The 13,267-nt window shown below is 34.4% G+C and overlaps 1 protein-coding gene across 2 annotated transcripts in view; it reads left to right on the forward strand.

Annotated features, from left to right (window-relative positions):
• The window catches only part of LOC110107728 (probable linoleate 9S-lipoxygenase 5), a 10,362-nt gene extending 3,448 nt beyond the window's left edge, over positions 1-6,914 (forward strand). The window contains exons 3-10 of one of the 2 annotated variants that reach the window (XM_028694605.1): positions 964-1,207; positions 2,122-2,460; positions 2,549-2,742; positions 3,409-3,728; positions 3,803-4,066; positions 4,156-4,610; positions 5,458-5,557; positions 6,375-6,914. In XM_028694605.1, coding sequence (XP_028550438.1) covers positions 964-1,207; positions 2,122-2,460; positions 2,549-2,742; positions 3,409-3,728; positions 3,803-4,066; positions 4,156-4,610; positions 5,458-5,557; positions 6,375-6,588 — 2,130 coding nt within the window. In that variant the 3' untranslated portion in view covers positions 6,589-6,914. Of the gene's footprint in view, positions 1-963; positions 1,208-2,121; positions 2,461-2,548; positions 2,743-3,408; positions 3,729-3,802; positions 4,067-4,155; positions 4,611-5,457; positions 5,558-6,274 lie in introns of both variants that reach the window. The other variant, XM_028694606.1, reaches the window with a different exon arrangement.
• Positions 6,915-13,267: the final 6,353 nt, after the last annotated feature.

Raw genomic sequence — 13,267 nt, forward strand, 5'->3', positions numbered from 1 at the left:
AAGTCAATCGGATCAACATTTTAATAAGATATCTATGTTACATAATTTGTTTTATTAAAAATTGCAGAATGATATAATCGCCAATTTTTTTTTAATGGATAACCTGTAATATGCTGTACGGAGTGGAGGTGACTTCTTTTTTTTACATTATTTTTAGAGACAGCTAATTCCGTTTTTAACTTTTTATTTTATTTTGTTTTTTGTTTTTTTAATTAGTTTTAAAATCGTTTTTTTTTCTTCTAATTTTTCTCAATTTTCATTTTTCTTATGAAATTAAAAGAGAAGAAGGTTGTCGTGCACAGCATCTTTTATAATAAAACCCAGTACTTTTGCGAATTTGCATTCATCTATTTTACCGCTTCGCATTTTAATTGCAACAACAATTTTTGTTTGACTATTATATTTTCGATGTATTTAAAAAAAATTGTACTATAAAGCTGCTTTCTACAGTAGCTTTCAGAGTATTATTTTCTTTATAACAATTTTATAACCACTCAGGATTGGAATAAGCCTCTTTTTTAAGGCTGGAAAAAATAGGATAGTGAAATACATAATTGTATGCATGAAATAGAAAATATTTTTTTCTCTTAAAATTTGCATAGTTGCATTTAGTGAAGATAGGTAAAATAGTTAAAATGTTTACTCTTCTAAGAGAAAAATGAATTCAAGGATGTCAAATTGTCCACCCTGAGCTCTTCCTGGTTCCACCCTTGTAAATTGTAATCACTTTTACAAAAAGCTACAGCTGTCCCAAACAGGCCCAGAGTCTGCTTGGAATGGCAATGTTTTATAAAGCTGATTGTACAATTTTTATGGAGAAAGCAACTTCTCTACTAAGATAGTCAAAACAGCTTTCCACAACAGAAATTTATAAAAAGCTATGCAATAATAATAATATGTAAATTACACGTTTTATAATGTTGATTACCCTTAGCTTTGACGGTTAATTACTATTTTATTCAGAGCTATCTTCCTAGCAAGACACCAGAGACTTTGGTTCAATACAGAGAAGAAGAACTACATAATCTTAGAGGTGACAATGTTGAAGGCATGCTAAAGGAGCACGATAGAGTCTATGGCTATGCCTTCTATGATGATCTCGGCGACCCGGATAGGTCTCCGGACTTGGCTCGACCGGTTCTTGGTGGCTCGAAGGGCTACCCTTATCCTCGCCGCGGTCGCACTAGCCGACCATCCTCCAAGTCTGGTACATATTGACTCAATTATTTTTTGTTGGTGCTTTAAGCGAACTTAATCATAAATTCACAAATGCAACACAATACTTATTAAAGCTCTGTTTTAATAAGCAATAAAAAATTTGTCCCTAAACCCTAAGGCTTTGTTTGGGATGGCTTTCTCACTACTTCTTAAAGTAGCTTTTTAGTATAAAAATTTTATTTTATGTACTAAAAAACTGCTATCCCAAACTAAGCATAAGTCTTCGTTTGAAACAACTTTCATATGGTTTTTCTAAAGTTGCTTTTTAGTACAAGAATTTCTTAAACTAAAAAATTTTGCACTAAAAAATTGATTTTAAAAACAGTAAGAAAACTATCTCAAATAAAACCTAAGTCTTACAAATGTGAAGTTTGGCTTAATTGGCCTAAATCTTCCAAAGAAAAAAAAATCCATAATTAATAATCATCCAAACTTAAAATATTCTTATCAAAATTTTTATAAAGATGAAATTCAATATATTTGGATTTATTTTTATGTGAATATAATATAAACTTAAATAAAATCATTATGTGTTGTATTTATTTTAAAATGATTTTGATAGATAAAAATTAAATTTAATCAGAATTCTATGTATTTTAATCCTAATATAAAAAGGCATGAGGATTTTTTATGCCAATTTTTTTTCCTAAAAAATAACTAAATAAGAAATTCCTACAAGGACTTTACTAAATAAGTCTAATAAATTATCCCATAATTTTTTATTACAAATATACCGATACTTTTTATAGATAATCAACATTACACATATATCATTTATTTTTTTCGAAAATATTAAAAAGAAAGTATTCTGTATATAAATACATAGAAAATGAGTGACATATATGTAAATTCGCATAAAGAAATCTTATTATTATTTTAATATCTCTTCTTCTTCCTGCTCAGATCCCAACACAGAGAGCCGGCTTCCACTGCTCAGCCTCGACATCTACGTTCCTCGAGACGAGCGGTTCGGCCACCTGAAAATGTCGGACTTCCTCGCCTACGCCCTCAAGTCCGTCGTTCAGGTTCTGGTTCCCACTCTCAGCTCCCTCTTCGACCATACGCCCACCCAGTTCGAAACCTTCCAAGACGTTCTCAATCTCTACGAAGGAGGTCTCCGGCTGCCGGACTGCCCGGCGCTCGACCATCTTAAGAACAACATTCCATTCGAGATGATCAAAGAGCTCGTAAGAACCGACGGCGAGCACGTTCTTAAACTTCCCCTGCCTCAAGTCATCAAATGTACGCATTTTTATCACAAAAAATCGATCAAAGAGTAATCTTTCTGTCAAATTAGGATTTGACTGATTTGGTTTCATCTTGGACATAGATGATAAGTTGGCATGGAGAACAGATGAAGAATTTGCTCGGGAGATGCTAGCAGGTGTCAACCCTGTCATCATAAGCCGTCTTCAAGCTTTTCCTCCCAGCAGCCAGCTTGATCCAGTTACTTATGGCAACCATCAGAGCTCCATAACGGCTTCCCACATTGAAAAGAACTTGGACGGCCTCACTGTCCAACAGGTACTCAATCAATTATTAACTACTTAGTCCTTTTCCAACCGAACTCCAAACTCATGAATGGCGTTGCTCGCTAGCTCTAGCTGAACGTCAAAACTTCCTGTATTTGGTTGAGGGTGAATAGTGCGACGTCAATATTGGCGTCGCATTGTTCACCTGCATTATTTTTCTGTCTCTATCGGATTTTGCGAAGAAACGCACAATGAAGAAAGATGGTTACCCATGAGGTTAAAATAAAGTTCGATTGGAGATGAATCACTCCATTATTTTGTTGCACTGTATTTTGGAGTGAAAAAAATGAGATTTACGGTTGGAGATGAACTTAGAGCATCTTCAATCGAATATCAAATATGCGTATGGAGTCGTTCGGCTGCTCCAGTCGAACGCCAAATCTTCCGCTATTTGCTTTCGGTGGCATTGCACTATTTCACCAATGTCATTTTTCTGTCTCAATCGAATTCTCCAAAAAATCGCGCTAAAGAGCAGAAAGGTGGTTACCTTCGTAGAATGTTGCAAAATAAAGTTCGATTGGAGATGAATCACGTCATTTTTTAGTTTTACTATATTTTAGAGTGAAAAATGAGATTTTCGCTTGGAGATGTCCTTAAACTTCAAAGAATTCATTAGATTCTCTCCATAAGCTTATACAAAAGTGTTAACACTGTGCAGGCACTGAAAAGAAACAAGCTATTCATCTTAGATCATCATGACGCTTTGATGCCTTACTTGAACCGCATCAACAAGAACACTCCAAACAAAGTATACGCAACCAGGACTCTCCTCTTCCTCCAGGAAGACAGCACTCTAAAGCCACTGGCTATAGAGCTGAGCCTTCCCCATCCAGACGGCGAAGAGCTCGGCGCCGTCAGCCGTGTCTTCACTCCGCCGGAGGACGACAACGATGGCGGCGTCAAAGAGTCCATTTGGCAGCTCGCCAAGGCTTATGCCACCGTCAACGACTCCGGCGTCCACCAACTCATTAGTCATTGGTATGCATGCATAAAAATTCAGTTTTTAGACCATTCGATGGTGAAAAGGTGTTGACTTTAATGAATTTGCACAGGTTGAACACTCATGCGGCCATAGAGCCATTTGTGATAGCTACTCATCGACAGCTGAGTGTGATGCACCCGATTCATAAGCTTCTGAGCCCGCACTATCGTGACACGATGAATATAAACGCACTCGCACGACAAATTCTCATCAACGCCGGCGGCATTCTCGAAGCCACCGTCTTCCCCGGCAAGTACGCCATGGAGATGTCCTCAGCTGTATATCAGAATTGGAACTTCACTGAACAAGGGCTTCCTGCTGATCTTCTCAAGAGGCATGACACTTTTTTTCTTTTTTCTTTTTAATTTGATGAAGCATTAGCGATATTGTTTTAAAATTATGATCAAAGTTAATATCTTGCAGGGGTGTGGCAGTAGAGGACCCAACAAGCCCTCATAATCTTCGTCTGCTAATTCAGGATTACCCCTACGCCGTCGACGGACTGGCCATCTGGTCGGCCATCGAGTCATGGGTGACCGAATACTCTTCCATCTACTACACCAGCGACGACGAAGTATCCACTGACAAAGAGTTACAAGCCTGGTGGAAAGAGCTAAGAGAAATCGGCCATGGCGACAAGAAAGATGAGCCTTGGTGGCCGAAATTGAGCACAGTGGTAGAACTTATTCGCACTTGCACCACAGTCATATGGATTGCCTCCGCCCTTCACGCCGCCGTGAACTTCGGCCAGTATCCCTATGCCGGCTACTCGCCAAATCGGCCTACGATCAGTCGACGGTTGATGCCGGAGCTTGGATCGCCGGAGTATGAGACGTTGCGGGAAAACCCGGATTTGCTTTTTTTGAGGACGATTACAGGTAAGGGGGAGAATAATTTGATTTTGATTACAATAGTAATCATCTTCTCAAAATAGATCTAAAAATATTAAGAATCATCCTACTCATTTTTTGATCATGACATCCAATACAAAATTTTCTTTAAATAAGATAAATTTTTTTTTTTGATAATCCATATGAAAATTTTAGTTAGTATCAATCAGAGTCATTCAAGATGCTTGGATAGCTTCTCGCTATTTTACTTTTTCAGATAATAATTATAATTCTATTTGACAATTATTTTCTTATTGCTTTTTACCTATTTAAAAAAAAATTATTGAAATTTACTTTTTAGAGTCAGAATAGTCAAATGCTTTTTATACATCAACTTCGCCCTGCAGCCATCTCAAACAGATCCTAAGGGGCTGTTTGGTAGCACCTAGGATTTGATTTAAGTATGTTTTCGTAAATCCGATAAATCCGAATTTCAGAAATCTTGAGGGGCCTAAATATAATCCTGAATTCATGATAAATCCTATTAAATACCACGTAACTATTTGGCTATAGAACATATATTTAACGAGCGGACTATACCTCTCCAGCCAACGGATTTCGTAAATCCAGCAAAAAGCATGATTTCAAAAATCCGGAATTTAGCGCGAAAAGTCGGAATTTTCCGCCTACGATGTCTTTTATTTTAGGCCGTTTGGCTAGATTTCGCTCAATAATCCGGCTACCAAACAGCCCCTAAGTGTGTTTGGAAATGATTACAATTGATAAGTAATTATTATTTCATTTATCTCTAAACATATTTAAAGGTTTTAAAACCTATTTATCTCTAAACATATTTGACTCCATCAGAGCTAAAATCTCATCTCACTGTACGCAGGACAATTTCAGAGCATATTGGGGGTCTCGTTGATAGAGATATTGTCAAGACATTCATCAGATGAGGTCTATCTGGGCCAGCGAGACTCTTCAGTCTGGACCAAAGAAGAAGCAGCGCTTTTTTGATAATCCATATGAAAATTTTAGTTAGTATCAATCAGAGTCATTAAAGATGCTTGGGATAGCTTTCTCGTTATTTTACTTTTTCAGATAATAATTATAATTTTATTTGATAATTATTTTTTTATTGCTTTTTATCTATTTAAAAAAAAATTATAGAAATTTACTTTTTAGAATTAGAATAGTCAAATGCTTTTTCCACATCAACTTCACTCTGCAACTATCTCAAACATATCCTAAGGGCCTGTTTGGTAGCACATAGGATTTGATTTAAGTAGGTTTTCGTAAATCTGCTAAATCCGGATTTCATAAATCTTGAATTGTTTGTTAACATTCATGATAAATCCTATTAAATATCGCGTAACTATTTGGCTATAGAACATATATTTAATGAGCGGACTGTTCCTCTCCAGCCAACGAATTTCGAAAATCCAGCAAAAAGCATGATTTCTGAAATCTGAGATTTAGCATGAAAAGGCGGAATTTTCCGCCTACGAGGACTTGCATTTTAGGCTGTTTGGCTAGATTTCGCTCGAATCCGGCTACCAAACAGCCCTTAAGTGTGTTTGGAAATGATTACAATTGATAAGTAATTATTATTTCATTAATCTCTAAACAAATTTAAAGGCTTTAAAACCTATTTATCTCTAAACATATTTGACTCCATCAGAGCTAAAATCTCATCTCACTGTACGCAGGGCAATTTCAGAGCATATTGGGGGTCTCGTTGATAGAGATATTGTCAAGACATTCATCAGATGAGGTCTATCTGGGCCAGCGAGACTCTTCAGTCTGGACCAAAGAAGAAGCAGCGCTGGAAGCGTTCAACAGATTTGGGAAGAGATTAGTGGAGATTGAGAGAAGCATTGTGAAGAGGAATGAGGACGAGAAGCTGAAGAATAGGAATGGAAAGGTTGAGATTCCATACACTTTGCTCTATCCCAATACTTCGGACTTCAGTCGGGTCGGTGGGCTTACCGGTAAGGGGATACCTAACAGTGTCTCCATTTGAGGGCAAAATATTAGGTCCCGTCACCTGGTAGAGAAATACATTAAAGCGAAGTTACTGAAGCAGCTGCGCTTTTACAATAGCCAGAAAGAAATCCGGATGTATCTCTCTGTCAGGTGACCGGACCTAATAATTTTCCCCATTTGAGCCATATTTTCCTTATTTCAAATGTTATTTTTGGGTCTTGAAAGTGTTATGTATACTCTGTTGTATAACTTTTTAAATAAATAATTATGTAAGCATTGTTGGTGTTGTGTGCTACTTGACTAACAATGTTGATTGAATGGTTGTAATTAGGGGTGTATGTGTGCCAATGCGGCTCTTGAGTTGGCTCGAGCTTGATTCGTTTATGGGCTCGTGAGTCGAGCTTATCGACCTCACGAGTCGAGCATGATGACGCTCGGCTCGAGAGTTCATGAGCCAGCTCGATTCACTAATAATATTTTGGGAAATTTACATACATACCACTTTATAACATCTTATTTATATATCTAACACCTAAAACTTTAATATTACATGAATACCACCCTATATTATTTTAATATCAAATATACCACTTACATTTCTTTTTTATTTTATTTATTATATTTGAACTCGCCTAATCCCGCTTAAAAATTAATTCTAAATGGTTTGTTGATCCTATATATTCTATTTGAGTCTGCTCGCATTCGAGGCGGACAACTCACAAGGCAGACGTGTGGATTGAGGGGGTTGCATCAAGTCATCAACGTGCCTTGGGACGAGCATTGAAGGCGACAAGATGAGGAAGACGGCAAGACGCTAGACTGCTAGAGGTGGAAGACGCGGACGATGAGGACAACCGTTGAGGCTCGCGAGCCTATTTGAGCTCGTTTACAGTGGGACGAGCTCAAATTCGAGTTCACCTTCCAACTGATGAGTTGAGCTCGATAGTGCCAAAACTCGACTCGTTTACACCCCTAATTGCAAATTTTTTTTAAGTTGGTTATAAAATAATTGTGGAGAAAGTAACTTTTAAAAATTACTTTAGAAAGTATTTTTCTATCATAAGATTTTTTAAAACAACGGAAAGATAATGATCAAATAGAAACTGTGATTGTCATATTAAAAAGAAAACAATAATAATAAAAAAAGCTGCTCCAAACAAAATCATAATTATCATCATCATTTTCCTCTTCTTCCTCCACATCTTTCTCTACCCCACTAGCTCCAACACCTAAAACACTATGTTTCAACTCTCTTCTTCGCATTATGTATTTCATAATTTTATTTTGCTCAGCCTTAAAATAGAGGTTGATTCCGCCCCCAGCTGGCTGGCTGGCTGGATGCAGTATCTTTCGCAACTAAGCAAGAAATGTTCTTATATATGTATAAGTGAATTAGATAATTACATAGCAAAATACTCTTATTTTATAAAAGCAATATTAATAATTGTATCAAAGACAACCTAAAACAGTTAAAATGTATTTCCCTAAGCATAAGTTAAGGCTTCGTTTGAGACGGTTTTTTTAGTGCTTCTTAAAGCAATTTTCTAATACAAAATTTTATTTTTTATACTAAAAAACTACTTTAAAAAGCAAAAAAAAAATCATCCCAAACAAAGTCTAAGTCAAACCTTATTTCTAAGCTTGCTTAAGTGTAAATTAAGCTAATTGTTATAAATTCTTAGATTAGAAGATTAGTAAAAATCATTTAATGTAAAAAAGTGTTAAAATGTTATAATTGAAAACTATAACAATTAAATTTAAGATAATTTGTTAATTAATTAATTAATTAATAGTAATGTACATTTAATTAGTCATTTAGATTAACAATAAATAAATTAAGTTTTTAACTATGTTTATTAATTTTTATAAGCACTAATTATGATAAATATTGAATAACATGACTTAATAAAACAATTATTTATTTTCTAAGATTAATTAGAATTTTTAGTTGCAACTTTTTGTTAAGGTGGTTATAAAATTATTATGGAGAAAGTAACTTTTAAAAATTATTTTAAAAAGTAATTTTCTAGCCTAAGATTTTTAAAAACAACGAAAAAATAATATCAAATAGAAACTGTGATTGACATACTAAAAAGAAAACAATAAAAAAAAAAAATCTGCTCCAAACAAAATCATAATTATCATCATCCATGTCATCATCATTTTCCTCTTCTTCCTCCACATCTTTCTCTACCCCACTAGCTCCAACACCTAAAGCACTATGTTTCAACTTTCCTCTTCGAATTATGTATTTTATAATTTTATTTTGCTCACCCTTAAAATAGAGGCTGATTTCGTCCCTGACTGACTGGCTGCAGTATCTTTCACAACTAAGCAAGAAATGTTCTTATATATGTAGAAGTGAAATAGCAAAATAATATTATTTTATAAAAGCAATATTAATAATTGTATCAAAGACAACCTAAAACAATTAAAATGTATTTCTCTAAGCATAAGTTAAGGCTTCGTTTGAGACGGCTTTTTTAGTGCTTCTTAAAGCAATTTTTTAATACACAAATTTAATTTTTATACTAAAAAACCGCTTTAGAAAACAACAAAAAAATCATCCCAAACAAAGCCTAAGTCAAACCTTATCTCTAAGCTTGCTTAAGTGTAAATTAAGCTAATTGTTATAAATTCTTGGCTTAGAAGATTTAGTAAAAATCATTTAATATAAAAAGTGTTAAAATGTTATAATTGAAAACTATAACAATTAAATTTAAGATAATTTGTTAATTAATTAATTATTTAATAGTAATGTACACTTAATTAGTTCTATAGATTAACAATAAATAAATTAAGTTTTTAACTATGTTTATTAATTTTTATAAGCACTATTATGATAAAGCTTGAATAACATGACTTAATAAAACAATTATTTATTTTCTAAGATTAATTAGAATTTTTTATTAAGTTGACTAAGTATGCGATCTTCTATTTTTGCACAAGATATATACTTTGCCTTCTGTTAAGAGCGATCAGATGGATCAAAAGCCATCAGTTTCTCCTAGTTATGGTTGTCAAAATGGGTTTTACGAGTGAGGTTTGGGTCTGACTCGGAATTGACATGACCTAAATCCAATCAACAAGAATCCGACCTATTTAATAAATGGGTCAAAAGATGAGCCAAAATCCGACCAACTAACAACCCAAATGACTTTAACCTAATCCCCTAACTAGTTTTAGTTAAAGTTTTTTTATAACTTATACATTGCTCATTTTATGTTTTTTGATAAAAAATAAAAATATCATACTTTGCAAGCAAATAGAATTTAAAGAAAAAAATATTAAATGAGTCGAAATTTCAGACCCAAATCCGACTTGTTTATTAAATGAGTCAACCTGAATTAAAGTTGCATAGTATTGCATAACGGTAAACAACTGAACTTACTACTAGGTAAATCTTCACAATGTCAAAATGTAACCAAATTACAAAGGAAAGTGTAAAATACTATTTTAAGACATTTATTGAACTACAATGTTATTTTTCAGTCCATATTATTTTCTATTTAATTAAAATCGCATAAATTCCAAAATAACTAATATACAATTTTCATAAAATACTCAAAATGTTCATAATCATATTACATATAACATATAAAAAGTTTCGCGGTGAAAGTTTTATCGGTGTAAAATTATACGTGTTTTTCGCTAACAGAAATATAATTTTAATCAGAAAACTTTCATATATTTGAAAACTAAGATAGGCATAAGGTGACATACATTGATCCAGACAACTTTCCCAAAGGGTTGACGGCTGACCCATAGTGGCTCAAAATGTGAATTTTCTCTCTCCAACCTCTCTCTTCTCTCCCATGCATGTCAGCTGCTCGAATACAAATGATCAAATTAAATAGAAACAAATTAATATTTAATAAGTTCATAATGGCTTAGCACTGCGGTGCTCAAATTGGAGCACTACGGTGCTAAAAAATATGCAACAACCCGAGAGTTGATGCCGCGATGTCACTTTCTGGCACTTTGGCTGAGTATAGCATCACTGCTCTTGAACACCTAACGCCGTTGCGCTCCAAAAGTGTCATTATCAAATTTTACCAAAATTCACACGCAATACTTGGGACACATTTTAGAGCACACTCAATTAATTTCATGCATTAAAATTTTCTCAAAGATATGTGAATAATTGAAAAACTCAAAAGTTCAAAACCTTACCTTTTTCCAATTGGGTCGAAACTAACGGAATTGAATGCTAAACCTGTAGGTGTCAATGGGCGATAATGGTCGGAGGGATCGTAGTCGATAGGAATGGGTGGTTGGAGGAACCGTAGTCGATGGGTGACGGTGGTCAGAGGGACTGTACTCAGCGGGCGATGATGGACAGAGGATCGTAGTTGACGGGAAACTGTAGTCAGAGTGATCGTAATCGATGAGAGACGGTGGTTAGAGGGGCTGTAATCAGCGGGTGATAGTAGTCATAGGAACTGTAGTTTGTAGACGACGGAGGTTGGCAAGAACTCTGGCGGTGACAGAGTTGGATGGAGAGTACAATAGAGTTCTTAAGCTTTCTCTTCCCCCATAATGTGAAGAATGGAGGGCTATTTATAGTTATTCGGAAGTGGCATGGCTAGTAATTATGAAGAAAATCAAGGGCATGTTGGGAGTGTTCCATTAAACAACCGATATTAGTTCCCATGATCATAGAGTATTTATGGAGAATTTGAGTGCTGTAATGATGTCATAATTGAGTAATCTTCGGGTTATTGGATTCATCTAGTCGAGTGGCTCGATTCGACATTAAACATGTCATGTTTGGATATCAGTTGGCCATCCAATTAATGCTCCAAGATTTCAAGTTGGCTTTGATCATTTTATTTGAGCTCATTTCGTCTCAAATTGGACTGAATCTGGCGTCTTTGAGTTCATCTCCCCGAGATTTTCATTTTGACTATAAGCTTGCTAAAATCAGAGTTTGGATGATACAACAACAACAACAACAACAACAACCTTTATCCTATTGTGGGGTCGGTTATGTGAATCCTTTTTCTCCATTGTGTCTTATTAAGAGTCAAATTCTCATCTAAATCTAATAAAGAAAGATCATTTCTAATATTTTCTAATCAAGTCTTTTAGGTTTACCTCAACCTTTCTTAACATATGTCAGATCTAATACATCTACTTTCCTAATCGGGTCATCAGAAGGTCGTCGTTCTATGTGACCAAACAATTTAAGGCGACTCTCTATAATCTTATCTTCTACTTGAGCTACTCCACCCTGTTCACATATATGCTCATTTTGTATCCTGTCTCTAAGAGTAAAGCCACTCATCCACCTGAGCATCCTCATCTCTACAACACTTAACTTAATATTATGCTTCTCTTTTAATGGCCAACACTTTGCACGATAAAATATTGCAGGTCTCACTACCATCTTATAGAATTTTCCCTTAAGTTTGAAAGGGACTTTTCTATCACGCAACAAGCCCGTTGCATTCCTTCACTTCAACAATCCAACTTGAATTCTACTAATAATATTTCCATCTATTTCAACATCACTCAGAACAATAGACCCAAGATATCTAAAACATGTACTCATATTAATGACTTTATTACCCAAAGTCACAAACCCCCAACTAGATCTATTATTACTAAAATTAATCTCCATATATTCAAAGCTTGGATGATCCCGAATTTTAATTTATAAGTTTTTAACTTGTGTTTGCATCTACATTCGTGCCCGATCAAGGTGATTTTTTTGTGACGTATCAATTATTATTATTATTAAAGATTTCAAAGCTATAAATTATATTAATAAAAAACATATTAAATTAAGAAAATTTAACTATGATGATTCTTGTTGGGACTCTTAACAATTAACCAAAATCTTTACAATTTTTGCAATGAATTCATTTGAAATTTTTTATTCATTATCACATGATTATTATTTTAAAAATAATTTTTTTGGGAATATTCTCAATTAAATTAGATGTAGTTTTTTTAATCCAATATATTATGATCAAATTATAAATATTGTGTGCTCAGAAATTTTTGTTTTAATGTTGTGCAAAATTTCATGTTCACATAAATAAAATGAACTCATAAAAGATGAAGATTACGTGGAAAGAGCAATAAAAGCACAAAAAATATATATTATGATCTAGTTGAAATAGTCGACTATGAAGATTACAAAAGCTTGCCTTTTGGCCTAATTGGAGAAGGTGATATTAAAAAAATTGAATTTGCAGCTTCATCTCCTATGATAATAATGAAAAAATGTTATCTAAAATTTTCAAAAGTAACCTAAAATTGTTGCGGATCTATGGCTTATGATTTTGATGATAGCAAACATTCTTTTTCTCTATGACTGCTTTCTACTAACGTTTCAGGTCCACACTATCGACTGCAATCTGAAACCAGCTCAAGATTGGGTAGACTAGGCCTGTGTCAGTTTGTAATCTTTTTCCTTTCTTGAGTCTATTGTATTTAGTGTGGCATCTGATGATTTGTATCTTGGAAGATTTTCTATTGTGCCCTAAAAGTTTTTTATTTTTGGTAACATCGTCTGGGACGATATTTATATCGTCCTGGACGATCTGACAAAAGTAGAAATCCTAATTAGGGCATCCTCTTTAAAGCAACCGTCTTTATGCAAAACACATCGTCCTGGACGATTTTGTATCGGCCAGGACGATCGGCTCAATACAGCAAGAATCTGCTGCCATATCTACTTAGGAAAATCTTATTTTTGGACATCATCC

The sequence above is a fragment of the Dendrobium catenatum genome, unplaced genomic scaffold (assembly GCF_001605985.2).
Source record: "Dendrobium catenatum unplaced genomic scaffold, ASM160598v2 fragScaff_scaffold_506, whole genome shotgun sequence".
NCBI classification, from domain to species: Eukaryota; Viridiplantae; Streptophyta; class Magnoliopsida; order Asparagales; family Orchidaceae; genus Dendrobium; species Dendrobium catenatum.